At 36.1% G+C, this 16,338-nt stretch overlaps 1 protein-coding gene across 1 annotated transcript in view; it reads right to left on the reverse strand.

The window, feature by feature from the left end:
- Positions 1–7,629: 7,629 nt before the first annotated feature.
- Positions 7,630–16,338, reverse strand: part of KNDC1 (kinase non-catalytic C-lobe domain containing 1) — a 67,808-nt gene continuing 59,099 nt past the window's right edge. Inside the window, exons 21-30 of the mRNA XM_075154772.1 lie at positions 14,106–14,219; positions 13,550–13,697; positions 13,111–13,290; positions 11,771–11,986; positions 11,368–11,450; positions 9,965–10,115; positions 9,403–9,525; positions 9,241–9,300; positions 8,441–8,598; positions 7,630–8,164 (exon numbers count right to left, since the gene is read on the reverse strand). Coding sequence (XP_075010873.1) covers positions 7,933–8,164; positions 8,441–8,598; positions 9,241–9,300; positions 9,403–9,525; positions 9,965–10,115; positions 11,368–11,450; positions 11,771–11,986; positions 13,111–13,290; positions 13,550–13,697; positions 14,106–14,219 — 1,465 coding nt within the window. The 3' untranslated portion in view covers positions 7,630–7,932. The remainder of the gene's footprint in view (positions 8,165–8,440; positions 8,599–9,240; positions 9,301–9,402; positions 9,526–9,964; positions 10,116–11,367; positions 11,451–11,770; positions 11,987–13,110; positions 13,291–13,549; positions 13,698–14,105; positions 14,220–16,338) is intronic.

A 16,338-nucleotide genomic window follows, 5' to 3' on the forward strand; every position in this document is an offset into this window, starting at 1 on the left:
TGCGATTCATTATGGTCCCCAGAGATTTTTTCCGAAGTTCTGCAGTTATTTTTCATTTCATATTTATCCTTCAGAAAGGTAAGACTTAGAGCTTAAATTTAAACCATCATCATGATCATTGTGAGTTCTAATCTTGTATGTTGTGTAAGTGTGCTTTCCATCCCACCCTGTATTTCATTAGTAAAAATCACAGACACAATTGGATCCAGACCCCACCCGTAATAATACGGTGTAGGGCATGAGAAGACTTCATTACGGTAACTTAGGATAGTTCGCCTCCCCCATTCGAGTACGCAGAGTCCCAAGCACGTCTTATCTTTTTGTTACTGTAACCTGTGATAGCTCGCTTCTTCCCATCCGAGTACGTAGAGTTCCAAGCACGTTTTATCTCGTTGTTATGGTAAGCCACGATAGTTCGCTTCTCCCCTGCATCTGCAGAGGCGCCAAGGTGAAGGCCAGCTGTGGATCTCAGAATTTGGACAACAGCACCTGCATTACATCACTTTGCTAATGAGCAAAACACAACATTGCCTATGTAAGGTATACTAATCAGCGCAGGTTTTATTACTCACCCCTGTGGTGCTTTCCCTTGAGCTTCACTCCTGAGCAGGGCTCCACTGCATCAGGTCCTCATTTGATTATCGTTGGTGCCCCAGGGTTCCCACTGTGGTAATGCTGCTACTCTTTTGATAAACTGAAAACTTTCACTTACTGAGCGTTGTGCTCATCCCTGGGGGATCCACACCTGCTTCTTACTTGTAACATACGGGGAGTCCTACCCCTACTACATCTCACTCAATTTATCTTTACAATTTACCAAACGCTGGTAATTACCCTTTGAAATGATGCATTAACTAGTTGCGTATCTACCTTACAGTACCATCATCTGGATCTTAGCAACCTAATATATATCAGGTCAGGTGGATCTGTTGTCAAGGGGTTTATGGACTTTAACATACAACATACTGTTTTATTTTTATCTATTGGGACAGTTACCCTGACAAAGGAGACCACTAGATTATTTAAAAATTACTTTATGGACAAATGCATGTTAGCCTTTTAAATTAGTCTCTATGCTTGCAGATTTTTAGACAGCTTTTTCAGTAACTCTTCTGGTATCAAAGATCATCTGGCTGATTCCCCAAGTCATTCTCTTTACCTTGCCTTTCCACTCATTCCTGTGCTCTTACCCACTTTTGATAAGTGATATTATTTTCTGGTTCTCTGGGAACTCACTCATTCTTCCTCAATCAAAAATATAATAATTCCAAGATTATTTCAGCTTTGCTCCTTATTATTATAGAACAGATTTAATCAGAATTTAATGTTCTAATACATCTAATTAGATTGATAGTCTCCCATTCTGACCTGCATTCCTGTTTCCTGATTAACTTTGATCATGATACGCATTGTTCAGAGGGTAGGGAGTGAAATAGCAAGCACTGCAGGCTTTTGCACCATCTGGTATTTATTCAACTCTCCTGGCAAGCACAGAACTCTTATTGTATAATAGAAAATTATTTAAGAATCCATTTTTATTGTTTTACTTTTCCCTTGCTGGCAATAGCATTTTGTCTGTCCAGTTTTGTTCCTAACCTGCTGTGCTGTCCTTTTATATTTGTTCTTGCCAATGCAGCCGCCTTGTTCCTACTTTTTTCAGTATTCTTTTTTTGATTTTTTTCAGATCATTGATGAGCCCCTAATGCAGCCACACTGCTCTATCAGTTTTCTTTCCTTTGCCTGATGATAGACTGTTGTTATACTTAAAATATGGCCTGTTTTAGAAAATTCTTTCTAGAAACGCTCGGCTCTCCTGAACTTCTCTTTGCCTTAGAATTCTTTCCCCAGGACCTCGTGTACCAATTCCTTGAGTTTATTGAAGTTTGCTTTTTTGAAGCCCACTGTTGTTATTCTGCTTCTTTCACCTCTTTCTTTCCTTTGCATCATGAATGCTGTTGTCTCATGGTAACTTTCATCTTGATTGCTTTCCACCTTCAGATTTTCAACTAGTTTCTCTCTACTAATCACAGTAAAATCTTAAATAGTAGCCCATTTGTACAAATAAAGTCTCCACACTCTCTTTCTGGCTGATGATCAGTTACAGACCCCATACTATGGCACCTAGCCCTTTTAATTTAAACACAGAAAAAACTATGTGGGCCTGTCTTTAGATTCTAAAACAACTATGAACATTTTTGACATACATTTTAGTATTCTTTCCCCTTGTCTTTCCTTCCTGCAGATGCTTGTACCCTCCAAGACGTTGCAACATCATTTTCTGTACTACAGGTCTAGTATTATTCCCTATGCTCCCAGCATTAGCTTAGACACCCAAAGCTACATCCAAACTGTATCCATCCCAGGTTCAGAGCAAAACACATCCTGGCTGTCATCAGAGGGATAAGCAGGTGGTATGGATAGGGATGTTAAGCACAGTGTACTGCAGTATGTCCCTTGGTCTGGACAAACAAAAAATGAGAGACTATTGGTGGCATTTCAAAATACATCGTCTTTGCAAATTTACATGTAGCCTAAGATATTCAGTAATTTGTCAGCTATCTCACCTTATGTGTTTGGTGACCTATTGCAGTTCCCCACATCTTTCTCTACGTTTCAGCCTTTTGGTCAATTATCTTTTATTTAAATAAACTAATCTGGGGGATTTTGTATTAACAGATGTACCCCATCTTTGTCCTGCAGTTTACCTTCAGAGAGAAAAGTTACTTTGCTAACATCTGTGGATCTATATACTCGTCTTGGGAGTCATCTGTTCCTCTTTGGCCTTTCATTGTCAAGCCTTTTGCCCTTTCAGTTCCCTGCATCAAAAAATAGAGAATTAGGAGATACCTTGAGGGGATATCAAGACACCACTTCCCCCCATAAGTGACTTTATTCTTTACCCTCCCTTTTCCACAAAAAAACAGTAATCCTAGTCTATGTTTGTGCAGCTGATTATCCCGGAACTTCGCATATCTGTCTGTGTAACATACCTTATTTTATTCTGTGTCATTTTTCCAAGTTGTCAAGATAATTTTAAATTCAAACAACTTCTTCAGCATGCCCGCAGAGCCCCACAGATTTATGTCATCTTCAAAAACCAGAGCATGTCAATGGAGGCATGAAATAATACCAAATGTAGGCAGACCTCTTCAGAGCCTTACTGGATACAACCTTACATTTTCATAACAAGCCACTGTCAACCACTCTGTGGTTATCCAAACAAAGGTGGATCTGCCACTTAGCAGTTTTTTCTAGACCTGTTTCCCTATCTTGTTTGAAAAAAAACTTATTGCATATCTGTTACTTAAGTGAATAATTTACTACTGTTACTGTTTATGAGCTTTATGAGATATGACCACAAATAAGCATCTATTTGCAGATATTCTGAGTCTGATGCTCAGGCTCACCCATGCCTAGCCAAGCTTTCCAAATTATGTTTCTTTGATAATGGCAACTCAAATTGTCTAGTACTCTAAGCTCTTAATTTCATTATAACAATTGAGTTCTACAAGTTTAAAACACAGTATCTATTTTAGTATCTAAACCCAGTATGTATTTCACTTACATAATGACAACATCAGAACAACAAGACCAACTCTAGTATTAGAATGAAGGATTCTAGAAGTAAAATAATCCTACAGCTAAGACACAGGACAGATTTACAAGACAGATATTCAACGCCTGCCTTTTAGGCAAGTTACAAAAGCACCATTTATATTAGACCAAAAATGAATAAACAAAATGATGCAAATTAATACATAACAGCTAAAAGCCTTCTTCAAACATTGCAACAGAAGAAACTAAAAAACTTCTCTCTGCAAAAGGAGGGAAGAAGATTCTGCAAATCAAAGTTTCTAGTCTACAGGCGTTGTTGTCACTCATTCCTAGATTATAAACAGCCACATAAAAAGGCCCTTCAAACTTTTTCCTACAAGAATTTTTAAATAGAGATTGGAAAGGTGGAATTGTTCATTCTCACATGTATTTTAGAGAGTTATCAGAGTACAAGATCACATAAAAAACTCAATGGAATCTTCTACCACAAATCAGACATTTATTGGTACTTAAAATAATTAGTGGTAATAATAAAATAATTGTTGGTAATTAAAATAATTTCTCTTGGGAAAAAACTTTTATAATGCAAATTGTAGTAGGGGCAGTTAAAAAGACTATCTGAAAATTTCTTACATTTATAATATTCATATTTTTAATAAATCAATGAAGACAAAAAGTATTTATAGGTGAAGAATACCTGTTAGTAAGGCAAATCCCAAAGATGACCACTCAATTAAGCTTGATTTATGGGGCCTGAGTTTTCAAATACTGTTCAAACCTGCATTTCCAATGCTTTGAGACTCCTTCTTTCTAAAGCTCAACATGTATTTTAAAATAATTATTTATAAATGCTTTGAGAAAGAAGACTTTCTGGGGAAAAAGAAGAAAAGGAAAAACTCTAAACAGAACACTGTGTAATTTAAATGCGGATATGCTTTGGATTGTATTTAAGCAAGTATGAAGGAGACAAATAATTTACCTGCACTGTTCCCTTCATCATAATATCAAGGATTGAAACAATCAACCATATGTTTAACACGGAAAAATTATTGTTAGCTTCCCTCCTTTCAAAGTGTAGTTTATCAATTTGTTATTTAGAAACAGATTTCCTAAAATTCTAATCCTTCGCAAATCACATACAGTAATCAGAGAAGTTATGAGTCTTGGCAATGCTTATGAAACTGATCCCATACATAAAGGAAGAATGTAGGAAACCAAAAAAGCTAAGTTTAGAAGTGGTTGAAAAGTTTCCAAGGAAAGAAATTTGTCAGAATCATGAATCAGTGTTGATTAATGAAATATCTTCCAGCTTCTTGGTTTGGGCTTCTATGGAATAGTTCATTGGTTGCAACTGAATTCATCCCATTTCCTGGCAGGCTTCTGGAGGTGTTGGAGCTGGAAACCTGCTTTCAAATGCCGCTAGTGTAACTAGGCCATAGTCCCCAGCTCTCCTGCAGGAGGCCTGAAAACCCCAGGGATCCCGGGGACAGACACCTGCAAAGGGACACAGAAAGTGCACCAATGCACAGAGCAACTGGAAAGGCTCCCAAGGAGCAGACTTCATTTCAGAAACTCCGTGGGTCACTGTTTGAAAAACAAACAACATAAAAACAAGATGAGGGAAGCACGGAAAAAATTAAGAAGAACTAGGACAGCTGGTGGCAATTCTGGCTTAAAGAACAAACTCAATTTTTCTCCAAACATTCTAATTTGGTATTGGAATGGAAACATGGGGCCAGACTGCATAGTCCCTCATTTATGCAATACACTTACTGATGCCAATAATTTTTTGCCAACTAGATAAAACTGAACTTGCTTCTTTGACATGTTTTGTCCTGTGTTTTCTTTTAAAAGGACATTCCCCACAAAAAGAAAACTTTAGCCCAACCCTTCCTGCTTGTTAGTCATAAATAAGCAGTACAATTATATGCTAGACATAACTTTATTCTGAAATCTGTGTCACATAAGATGTGCATAAATCAGTGTTCATGGACAAAAGCAAACCAGTTTCCTTGTAGAAGAGTGATTTTTTTTTCAATAGCTATTTACATTTTTTGTTGTTATTGTGGGGGGTGTCTAAATACAAAATCTTAAATATCTGGTTGATGAATACACCCCAAAATAGTACCATAACTCAATAGTATGCATTTATAGCAATATAAGGTCTGATACACTGAAGCATAATACAGAAGACATAAGATAATTTTTAAATTCTTGTATAGCACCAGTTATTGTCATAGAATAAACATAACATTTTCCTAGATGTAGTAGTTGCTTTAAATCCTGATAAAACTGTAATAAACATATGAGCTAATTATCATGAGTGTAAAATATAAATGATAAGTAAATCCACAAAAGCAATTTCAACAGTCTGACTGGCAACTATATAAAATGAATTTACTAAGATCATGTAATTAGCAAGTTTCGTGGAGTTCTTTACATTAGTAAAGCTTATGCTACTTTAAATTTTACTGTCTTTCAAAGGCAAGGCGTGGCTTTAAGTGAATGTTAATTTTTAATTGAGAAAAAACCAAATAACTACTAATAAAAACAATTCTTTAAAATAAATGCATATAGATTAAGTATGTGAAATGTATGAAGATAAGGTTATCATTAACATTCTTAAATCACTATATCATATAAAGACAAGAGGTAAAGATTAAATGTTTTCACATTTGGCAATTTTTAGAGAAATAGCACACATTTTACTTCCTTAGGGGTAAGTCAGAATACTACAATTAATAACATGCTAAACCTACATATGGTAAAAAATAAAATAAATCTTAAAAGTAGAACAAATGCAAGAAAATCCTGTTGAGGACTGAGTTCTCCAGTTTTTAAACCAATAAGAGCACAAAAGTTAGTCTGGTATTAATATATTAGTATGAAAAAGTAATGGAGATATTTAATGGAAAGCATGGACATACCTTGTGTTTGACTGAGAAAGATGAGAAGCAGGTGGCCTGCGATGTATATATTGCTGTTATCGACATGAGAAAAGGGGAAGCTTTCCTCTTAAACATTGAAAAATCTACAATTTAACATGTGCACATGCATTTCTGTCAAATACAATAGCAGAATTTGCAAAATACTAGAGATGTGCACATTCCCATTTCTTACATCATTATCTTCCTCCATCACTAAAACATGCTAAGACAGTTAGTTCACATCTGCTCTTCACATCTCTCAAAACATTTTCTTTCTCATTTTTTTTAAACACAGTTCTAGCAAATCACTTTCAGGACAGAGCTCATTTTAGCTGTTGCTTGCCCTTCGCCACTTCTCTTCCAATATTACCGTTTTTCCCTCTGGAAGAAATACTTGTATTTGTAACTAATTTATAGCCTTAACATTTTGGTCTTGCATAAACCTGGGTAGCTCAACAAACTTTCTAGCAATAGCATCACATTTCATTGCCATTTAGAAGGTCTTGTAGGTATAAGCTCTATAAATAGGTTAGCACCAAAGTTTTACAAGTTGCAGATCCAAATTTCACACAGTTATCTTCTATTTAATGTTGCTGGAGCACTGCAATCTACAAAAGCAACCTCAGGAGCAAAAGCCGTAATCAAATGTGCACTCATACATACATACACAAATTGGCAAAGTGATTCTGTGCCAAATACAGGAAAAAAAAAAGCAATTTCACATTTACCGTTTTCACAGGGCCATGAGGGCAGAAGCAGAGCAACAAAGTGATAATATTTAGATTCAAATCTTACTTTCATTTGGAAACAGGTTAGTTCAGTGACATTAAAACCAAAACAAAAAGAGTTGCAGCATGGCATTCCTCTCCTTCCTTAGTATGCTTGAAGAAAAAGATGGCCAATTATTTAAGTCAATTATGGTTTACATAATGCACAACATAAAAGCAAGACACACCAACAGTCAAAGGATAGCAGAGGATCTTTGTCCCTGAATTATATGCACACTGTGACAGGATACAAGTGTACTGTTTATAGAAAAATATATTCAACATTTAATGAACTACACTTTGAACTCTCCCAGGCCAACTTTGCAAAAGAAGCTGTAATTTTAACTTTTTTCCCAGTATTTTTTAGTATTTTTCGTTTGTGGGCTAATTATTTTTTTATGCTAAAGAACAGTGACAAAATTAATCATCCTTTTCATCTATATTCTCTCTTTACTTTTATCTTTATTTTTATTCTTTTGATCTGTCATCCAGTTGCCAGGGATTCAAATCTCATTAGTCAGCATTTTATAATTCCATGTTAAGAAATATAATCATTTCAACTTGAGATAGTATTTTAAGTCACTTCAATTAAGTATTTGCATGGGAATTGGTCCAGGAGATGAAGTCAACTTAATCCAGTTTTACAATCTACAGTTGGAATAGAACAGATGAAATGTAAATAATTACTGAAATGTTGCCTTCATTCTGCGCAGTGCGTCCTGAATTTTTCGTGAATGTTTTTCTGCTGGTATCTGATGGAAGTTGGCACAGTTGTCAGCTGCCAAGGCAGAAATGTCTGCATCTTTAAAATGAGTTATTCTTTGTCTGAGGTAAGACTGCAGCTTGAAATCTGGTGTATATGTATAAGGATTCTCTTGAAATGCATGAACTTGGCTCACAACTTTTGCAATGTTTCTTGAAAGAGAATATGGTAAAAAAGATTAGTTTGTTTTGCTGCTGATACCCCCCTACGGGTAGAAAACCCCAAAATCCAAACCCCCAAACTTTAAAGGAAATTTGAAGGCATCGAGCATTCTCTTCTATAGTATACGTCCCTTTAGTTAGATATCAAAATGACTGAAACTATTTAAACTGCTAACTGTGGAATGTTGCATTAGCTTTCACTACCCCATTAGACAATATTCTATTTTAAAAAGTTAGGTGACACACATACATAATTAAAATAATCACCTAAGTTTAGTCCACTTGTGAGCTCCATTTGTCATTGTGAATCCTCCAGTTTCAAGTTGTTGGACATGCATAGCCAAAACATGGGCTGATGGAATTGTTGGAAGTGTTTTGAATCTTTCTCCTTCCATCAAGCACAAGCTGTCACTTTTTAAAAACACCTAGTTTAAAAATGCACACAGATAAATCCCATGTTAAGTATCAGGGCAGGTTTTACAAGAAGTTCTCCACTTCATGTGTTTAGCACTAGTATTTATTTGTCATGAATTTTAACTTTTGGCATTGAATTTGAAGACAACGCTATGAATTAATCTGGTGGCAAACATTTTAAAGTACAGAAATAAAGAAAGTAACTTTAATCAAAAGATACTTCATACATAATTTTTAATTGTTCTAAATCACAGCCAAAATTACATTTTAGAACTTCAGTCTATGATTCAAAATTGGATAGCTCAGTAAGAGAATGCCTGTGATAAAATAAACATTTAAGATTTTTCAAAACAGATTACAGCCACAAAGTTCCTGCAGAAATCATCAGAAAAAGTGTATCTAATGTCCGAACTTGCTTTGAAATTTCTTTCTTGTTTTTTAGTCACACAGGATACATTTTTGAGAAATACTGAGATGAAAGTTAATGTAAACTCTCAGATTAAGAGTCAACAGTTTTAAATCAAATTAAAATCTCCCTCATAATATAAAGTAATAATTATGGCTTTCATCCTGCAGAGGCAGCCATTTAAGTAGATCTTGCATCTTATCCAACCCCAAAGAAGTATTTTTATGTTAAAGACTTTATACTATACCTCAACAGCCTTGAGTTCCTCCATTATTTCAGCTACTTTTGCAGGTAAAATTTTCCAGGCCTTACAATAAAACAAAATATATTTTTGTTTTTCACATTAGTGTCCATATTGGAACAAGATTATGTTAAGCAAAATAGTTACAGGACAAAGTCCCAAACTTACTGGTAATTGTCGTACAATAAGATTTTCCAAGCCTGCTAGGATTTGCATTGCAGTAGCAAAATTTCTTTGCTCATAGCAGCATTTTGCTATAAGAAGAAATTTCGATAACAAGCTCACCTGCAGCTGAAAAAAAAAATTAAGACATACTATATATAAAAAAAATTAAGATATACTAAATATATATAGTAAATCTACATAATAAAATTAAATGAAAAGGAAGAAAGAGACGCATTTTCTTTTTGAATTTGTTATCAAAATTCTTGACTGTAGTAATATTTTCCTCCAATACAAAGTTTTTTCTGTCACCGAGGTGTCCTTGTTAAAGTCTGACAACTATTCTCCTCAGGCAACCCATTTCTTACATTCTGTTAGGTTTTGACACCTGCTACTACAAAACATCCAAGACATCCAAGACCCTCCTGGTGACAAACCAAATTGTTAACTGCCCACTCACAGGTGTATTTCAGAATATTTCTTGCAGCTTTGCTGCATAGCAAATTATACACAATAACAAAGAAATAACCATTTCATAATTAATAATACGAATGAAACAATAACGAACCTTAGACGTGTGACATGTTACAATTTCAGCAGCAACCCAGGTGCTGATACTGTCTGCATTTCTTAATAATTGTAGAAGGTACTGGTCTTGTATGCACTTTGACAGAAAGAGATTACAGACTTTAAGTGAAACTGCCTCAGTAGAAATAGCTCTATGGAGAGAATGGAAAAAAAAGGCAAAAATAATTCATGCTGACTTTGGATTTTCAAAGAAAATCTTGATTGTGAAGATGCCAACTTCTAACAATTTAAAATAATTTTGCAGTGCTTGCAGTCTTGATTTTAAAATCTTTTACAAAGTACATAGTGAGTACATTGCTACTTTTTCTTCCTTATAATTACAAGATAATTGTATGTGATTACACGAGAGGCATATGCAGTATACATTCTGTACATAAAGACACCTTCACCACTTCTTACTGAATAAAACAAATCATCCAATCTGACATAAAATAACAGCCAGAAAACCAGAGTCATTAAAAACTGCAGCCATGTAAGAAATCGAGCCTGATACCTAGTGGCACCACACAGTTTGTTTCCCATGCCTGAACTGCAAACCAGTATAAACCAGCTGATTTAGTCTCTGCCATTTAACAATCTGTAAAGGATGAGCTGCTTCAGGTGTTCACTCCCTATCCTTAGACAGAAAAGTCTACTACAGGTAGTGCAATTAACAAGTACTAATTAGAAACTAGCTGAATCCACTGAGTATGAAAGAAGTAGACCACAATAAAATATAATTAGATCCATGTGGCTGGATGAAAACATTAATTACCATTGAGCAAGTAATTTAAATAGGTTGGTAACCACTCTAATAACTATACAAAAACTCTTACGTATCTGTGAATACTGATACTTCATCTACCTAACAGTACAAAATAAACATTGCACAGAGAGGTTGTGGAGTCTCCATCCACATTCAGAACCCAACTGCACATGACCCTGGGCAGCCTGCTCTAGCTGACCTTGCTCAAGGCAGGGGGGTTGGACTACACATTCTTGAGAGGTCTTTTCCAACCTCATCTATTCTGTGATTCTGTAACAGTCATTGAGATTTTATATACATATACATAGGCATTATCAAGTAGCCTGTTTCAGAAACCATTACAATTTTTTCCAACAAAAATAAAACCTCTGAAGCAACCCCCCCTAACCACAAGTCTTCAGAAATATTTTGGCCTGACCCACTTTAGATTTCAAAGAAATCACCTTGCAAATGTGCTCTACCACACACATGTATAAAATCTCCTGAAATTCAAAAATTTACGTAAACAGACTATCCAGTCTGTCAAAAAGATATTAATTATTTAGAATGTTTCTCTCTTCATGGAAGTATTAAAGATATAACACAGTAAGTTATTGTGCATCAACAGAATAGAAGGGCAGTTAAAACAAGCAACTTACTTTTGGACAGCAACACATTTGTCTTTAACACCAAGTGCTCTTGAATTTAGAAAGTGTACTGGATGACATTTACGAAATACTTCCTAAGCAAAAAGAGCAAGATATAGCTGTTGTTAGATCTAGCAGTTCTTCTAAAATACTCAGGGATAAAAATGACAGAGGTTCCCCCTCGGTGCCTTCAGCAAATTTATCAGAGGGATCACAGCCTAAGAATAGAATTAGCCATTCTAAATTTTACTATAGAGATTTCAAGAGAAAACCAGATTATTTTAATTCAAAGTCTTATGAAATAGCATGAAATAAGCTTGAAACAGGGTTGGGAAATGGTAGAGAAAGGAGGCTGAGTATAAAAGTAAGAAGAGAGACATTATTTGTACTTCCAAGTAAACCTAGTCCTTTGTACCTGTTGCAGTAATGTCAGCTGACAACAAAGCTGTTGCGCACTGTATTCTATTAAGAGATATGGTCCCACTTCATCTGCTTTCGCAAAGGAGGCTGGGAATTCTTCTGTAAAACTGTTGTAGCATGGCTTTGGCAAAACTGATGAAATAGTGTATAGTCGCTCTCTCTGATATTGTGCAATTGGTCCCATACCTTTGGTAAGCTTCCAGTTAAAGTTCTGTAGGAAAAAAATATGTAAAGCTACAACTTCTCTAAAACGAACATTATGTCTCCCCTTGATTTAACTTTCTGGAATATTTTGTTAGAGAAACACCTTTGTGGATGCAAAACTCTTCAGCAAATCTTCAAGGTTAGCCCAGATGCTAATTGGTTTATTCCACATTTCTATTTTAAGCTAATATAATACAGTTGATGAGTCTGAGCAGGAGGTTACCAGATCTCAATCAACAATCAAAACTTCTCTGTATTCAAGCTTGCTGCCATAAAATAGTTTATATTCTGAAGTTTTATATTTTATGTTTTACTTCTTACTATCTCTTACTATTTCTTGTACTCTTTTCGCTTAGAATCAAACAGCCCTTTCCAAAGAAATATTTGTTTTTCCATTCCTTTCCCTTCTTCCACCTTCCAGTATCATTACGATGCAGTGACAATAAAAGAAGTCCATGTTTTCTCTATTCTGCTTGCCCTTTATTGGTTGAATCCCCAGCACACCTCATGGAATTCTGCACCTTTATCAAGAGGCTGATTCTAAATTCAACTTGCACATTACTTATACATTTGACTTCCACATGTCATTTTGGTTGCTCTGTAGAGAGATCTTTTTTCAGGAAAAGCCTACAGTATGTTCCAGCTTCTGGGGTTACTTTTCACTAGCACACTATATGAACCAGGAAATACAGACAAAAGTTCAGACAAGTTTTTGCTACAAGCTTTGAATTCTAGCAGGAAACTCCTCACACCCCACTGTTTTCCTATATTTATAGACTTACAAAGATATATGCCTAATAAAAAATAGCAATGTTTGACAAGGGGGAAAATGTTTCCTAGTAACTATGAGTCACATGCTAGTATCAAGGATGAAGAGTTCAACTCTTCTGAAAATTTTGATTATCTGATCTATTATTACTGAAACAGCTGACGGGTGCAATCAAGGCTTAAGATGACTTCCACAGTTATAGAATTGTTTAGGCCTTAGATACTTTCAAAAGAAAATTTAAAATGCAGATACATAAATTTTACTAAATCATGGTCTAGATGCTAAGCTGGATACTCTATATTTTGTCAGAAAATAATAGATGAAATGTGCTCCATATACTGCAGTCTGAAGAAAACACGTGCCTTTCTGGAAATGTCTTCCGAGAGCTTTTTACATAGAGAATGTAATGTTTTTCTATCCTCCTCGCCCTCCTCTTCACATTGGTCTGTGCTGGAGCACTGATGAGCACTGCCACTTTTCCTGGAAGAAGCATCCTCAAGCAATGACAACAAGCGCTCACCATAGCCATTTAATGGAGCAACCTGTAAATGCAAAACAGGTTAACAGAATATTGAACTAAATTTCCCATAAATTATAAGCAAGACACAATATATTTGTAAGATTCATGTCTGTCCAAAACCAGACATATTGAACATAGCTGTCAAAGATAGCATTATTTTTCTTTTACTTTATTTTAATTGTAATTAGGACAGTTTTTTGTAATAACAATCTTACATATACCATAACTGGCTTAAATTGATTTTTTTTTTTCTTAAAGCTTCTACTGAAATTATGACTTACCTTGGAAGAAATAAATTCTTTTAGGGTACACAAAAGATCGGTATTTGTTGCAAAGTCTACACTGTAGCAGTCTTCAATCCAAGCCTGCAGGATGTAGAAACTGCGGTTACATATTTTGGTAAGCGATGTGGAAGGATCCAGGCTTGCACTGGTGAGAAGAAAGAGGCACTTATTTCACCAAAATTGATATCCAATTCCAATTTAAAAATAAGTGTTGAAAAAACCACAAGTATTATTTGGTATTGACTGTACTATCCTAAATTCTTATGTTTCGTGTCTCTAGAATCCATGGCTCTATGGCAACAAAGCTGTGGTTGTACTTACAACCCATCACTGAACAACTGGCAAAAGTAAGACTCAGATTCAGAAGAAAAAACAAGCACATTGTCAAATATACCACTTGCTCTAGTTTCACTCTCACTTATCAAGAGAGTCTTACAAAAACAAACATCAAAATTCAATTTAGTTTAGTAGTTGTATTCAGAAACAGCTATTTGCCATTGGGGGAAAAAGTCAATTGTGCTTTGATAAGATTTTTCACAAGAAATTACTGTACCTGGATAAAGTGCTGCTGATTCGATCAAGAAGAAACTGCAAAAATTCTTCTTGTGTGCAGAAATAGCGAAACGTGTAGAGAAACTGCTGTACATAACCTTCTAAAAATGCATTTCTGTGAAGCACAAGAAAAACTTCAGACAAGCAAGAACACAATTTCTTCTCGCATTAGAGTACAGCAACAGCAAAAAAAAAATCCTCAAAATAACAAGAATTAGTAGGGATTTTAAATTCTCAAGCTTGACATAAAACCTTGATTCCTTTTTATTTTATATTTACACATCAAATATTGTGATTGCCAACTATGAAAGCATAATTTGTTTTAAAAAAAGTTTCTCTACTTGCAATTTTGTGAAGAACCATTTTGACATTTCTATTATTATCAAAAGTTACATTCTAAATAGTATGGAAGAACATATTTAATTTTCATATTTAATTTTCTTTTTTCTATCATCTCACTTGATGTTGTTTTGAAAGATTTTTATTATAATAACAGCATAAAAAGTAGAAACTTAAGCAAGAAAATATTTCCTGTAGCTCTAACTAGAGCAGTAGTTGCTTTAACAACAGAATATACTTACTATACACACATTAAAAATGAGTGTGTTTTAATTTTTTAACTATACACACACACACTCTCAAGGTCTAAACACAGGTTAATTGTCATGTCTTCCTGACGGCTTACGGCTAATCATGAAAGTTTGGGTTTGATGAATGTGGAAGCTCTAATTTCAAAACAATTTGTTCACTTTGTGCAAAATATTAACTACCAGGAAAAGCAGCACTCAGGATAAGTAACTGGGTCTCAGAGTCAGGAGGAGCTGGGAAAAATAAGTTTCCCTCAGTAAGTTTCCAGATGACACCAAGTTGAGCAGGAGTGTTGATCTGCTGGAGGGCAGGAAGGCTCTGCAGAGGGACCTGGACAGGCTGGATTGATGGGCTGATGCCAATTGTATGAGGTTGAACAAGGCCAAGTGCCGGGTCCTGCACTTCGGCCACAACAACCCCAGGCAACGCTACAGGCTTGGGGAAGAGTGGCTGGAAAGCTGCCCAGAGGAAAAGGACCTGGGGGTGCTGGTTGACAGCCGGCTGAACATGAGCCGGCAGTGTGCCCAGGTGGCCAAGAAGGCCAACAGCATCCTGGCCTGTATCAGAAATAGTGTGGCCAGCAGGAGTAAGGAGGTGATCGTGCCCCTGTACTCGGCACTGGTGAGGCCACACCTCGAATACTGTGTTCAGTTTTGGGCCCCTCACTACAAGGAGGACATGGAGGTGCTGGAGCGTGTCCAGAGAAGGGCAACGAAGCTGGTGAAGGGCCTGGAGCACAAGTCTTATGAGGAACGGCTGAGGGAACTGGGGTTGTTTAGCCTGGAGAAGAGGAGGCTGAGGGGAGACCTCATCGCGCTCTACAACTACCTGAAAGGAGGTTGTAGCGAGGTGGGTGTTGGTCTCTTCTCCCAAGTAACTGGTGATAGGACGAGAGGAAATGGCCTCAAGTTGTGCCAAGGGAGGTTTAGACTGGACAATAGGAAAAATTTCTTTACTGAAAGAGTGGTCAGGCCTTGGAACAGGCTGTCCAGGGAAGTGGCTGAGTCACCAACCCTGGAAGTATTTAAGAGACGTGTAGATGAGGTGCTTAGGGACATGGTGTAGTGGGCATGGTAGTGTTGGGTTGATGGTTGGACTCAATGATCTTAGAGGTCTTTTCCAATCAATGATTCTATGAAGTAGCTGGGAGAAAGTTGCTCCTTCTGCAGTGGCACAAGTCTGATGGAGTCTCTCAGGCAGTTTCCATCCTTCATACTATTATGGCTCAGGTACCTTAAAACAACACTGCCCTCATCCTAGTTGAAGGTTAAAGGACATCTTTGTCCCCATTTAAGCCTGGAGATAAGCCTGCATCTTGATCAGTTGCAGGGACTGGGGCAATGATATGTAAAGCATAACCTATATATTTTCACATCCAAACCCTACTAATAAGAATTATCAAATTATATGTTCTGAAGAATTGTTATACTGCTGGCAGTAACATAAAGCCTTGATTCCATGGCAACTATCAGAGCAAAACCTCAAATAAGTAAAGGATAAAAAAGTTTAAAGTTATTAGTTTTTGATTCAGTATCAAATGCTTTGAGTTTTAATCAAATCCAAACTTAGCAGTTTGGCTTATTACTTATCAGACTACCTTTTGCCATTTCCATGCCCATTTCTGTAAATAAGTGTTCATAGAAATA

Source organism: Calonectris borealis, chromosome 7 (assembly GCF_964195595.1).
Source record: "Calonectris borealis chromosome 7, bCalBor7.hap1.2, whole genome shotgun sequence".
NCBI lineage: Eukaryota > Metazoa > Chordata > Aves > Procellariiformes > Procellariidae > Calonectris > Calonectris borealis.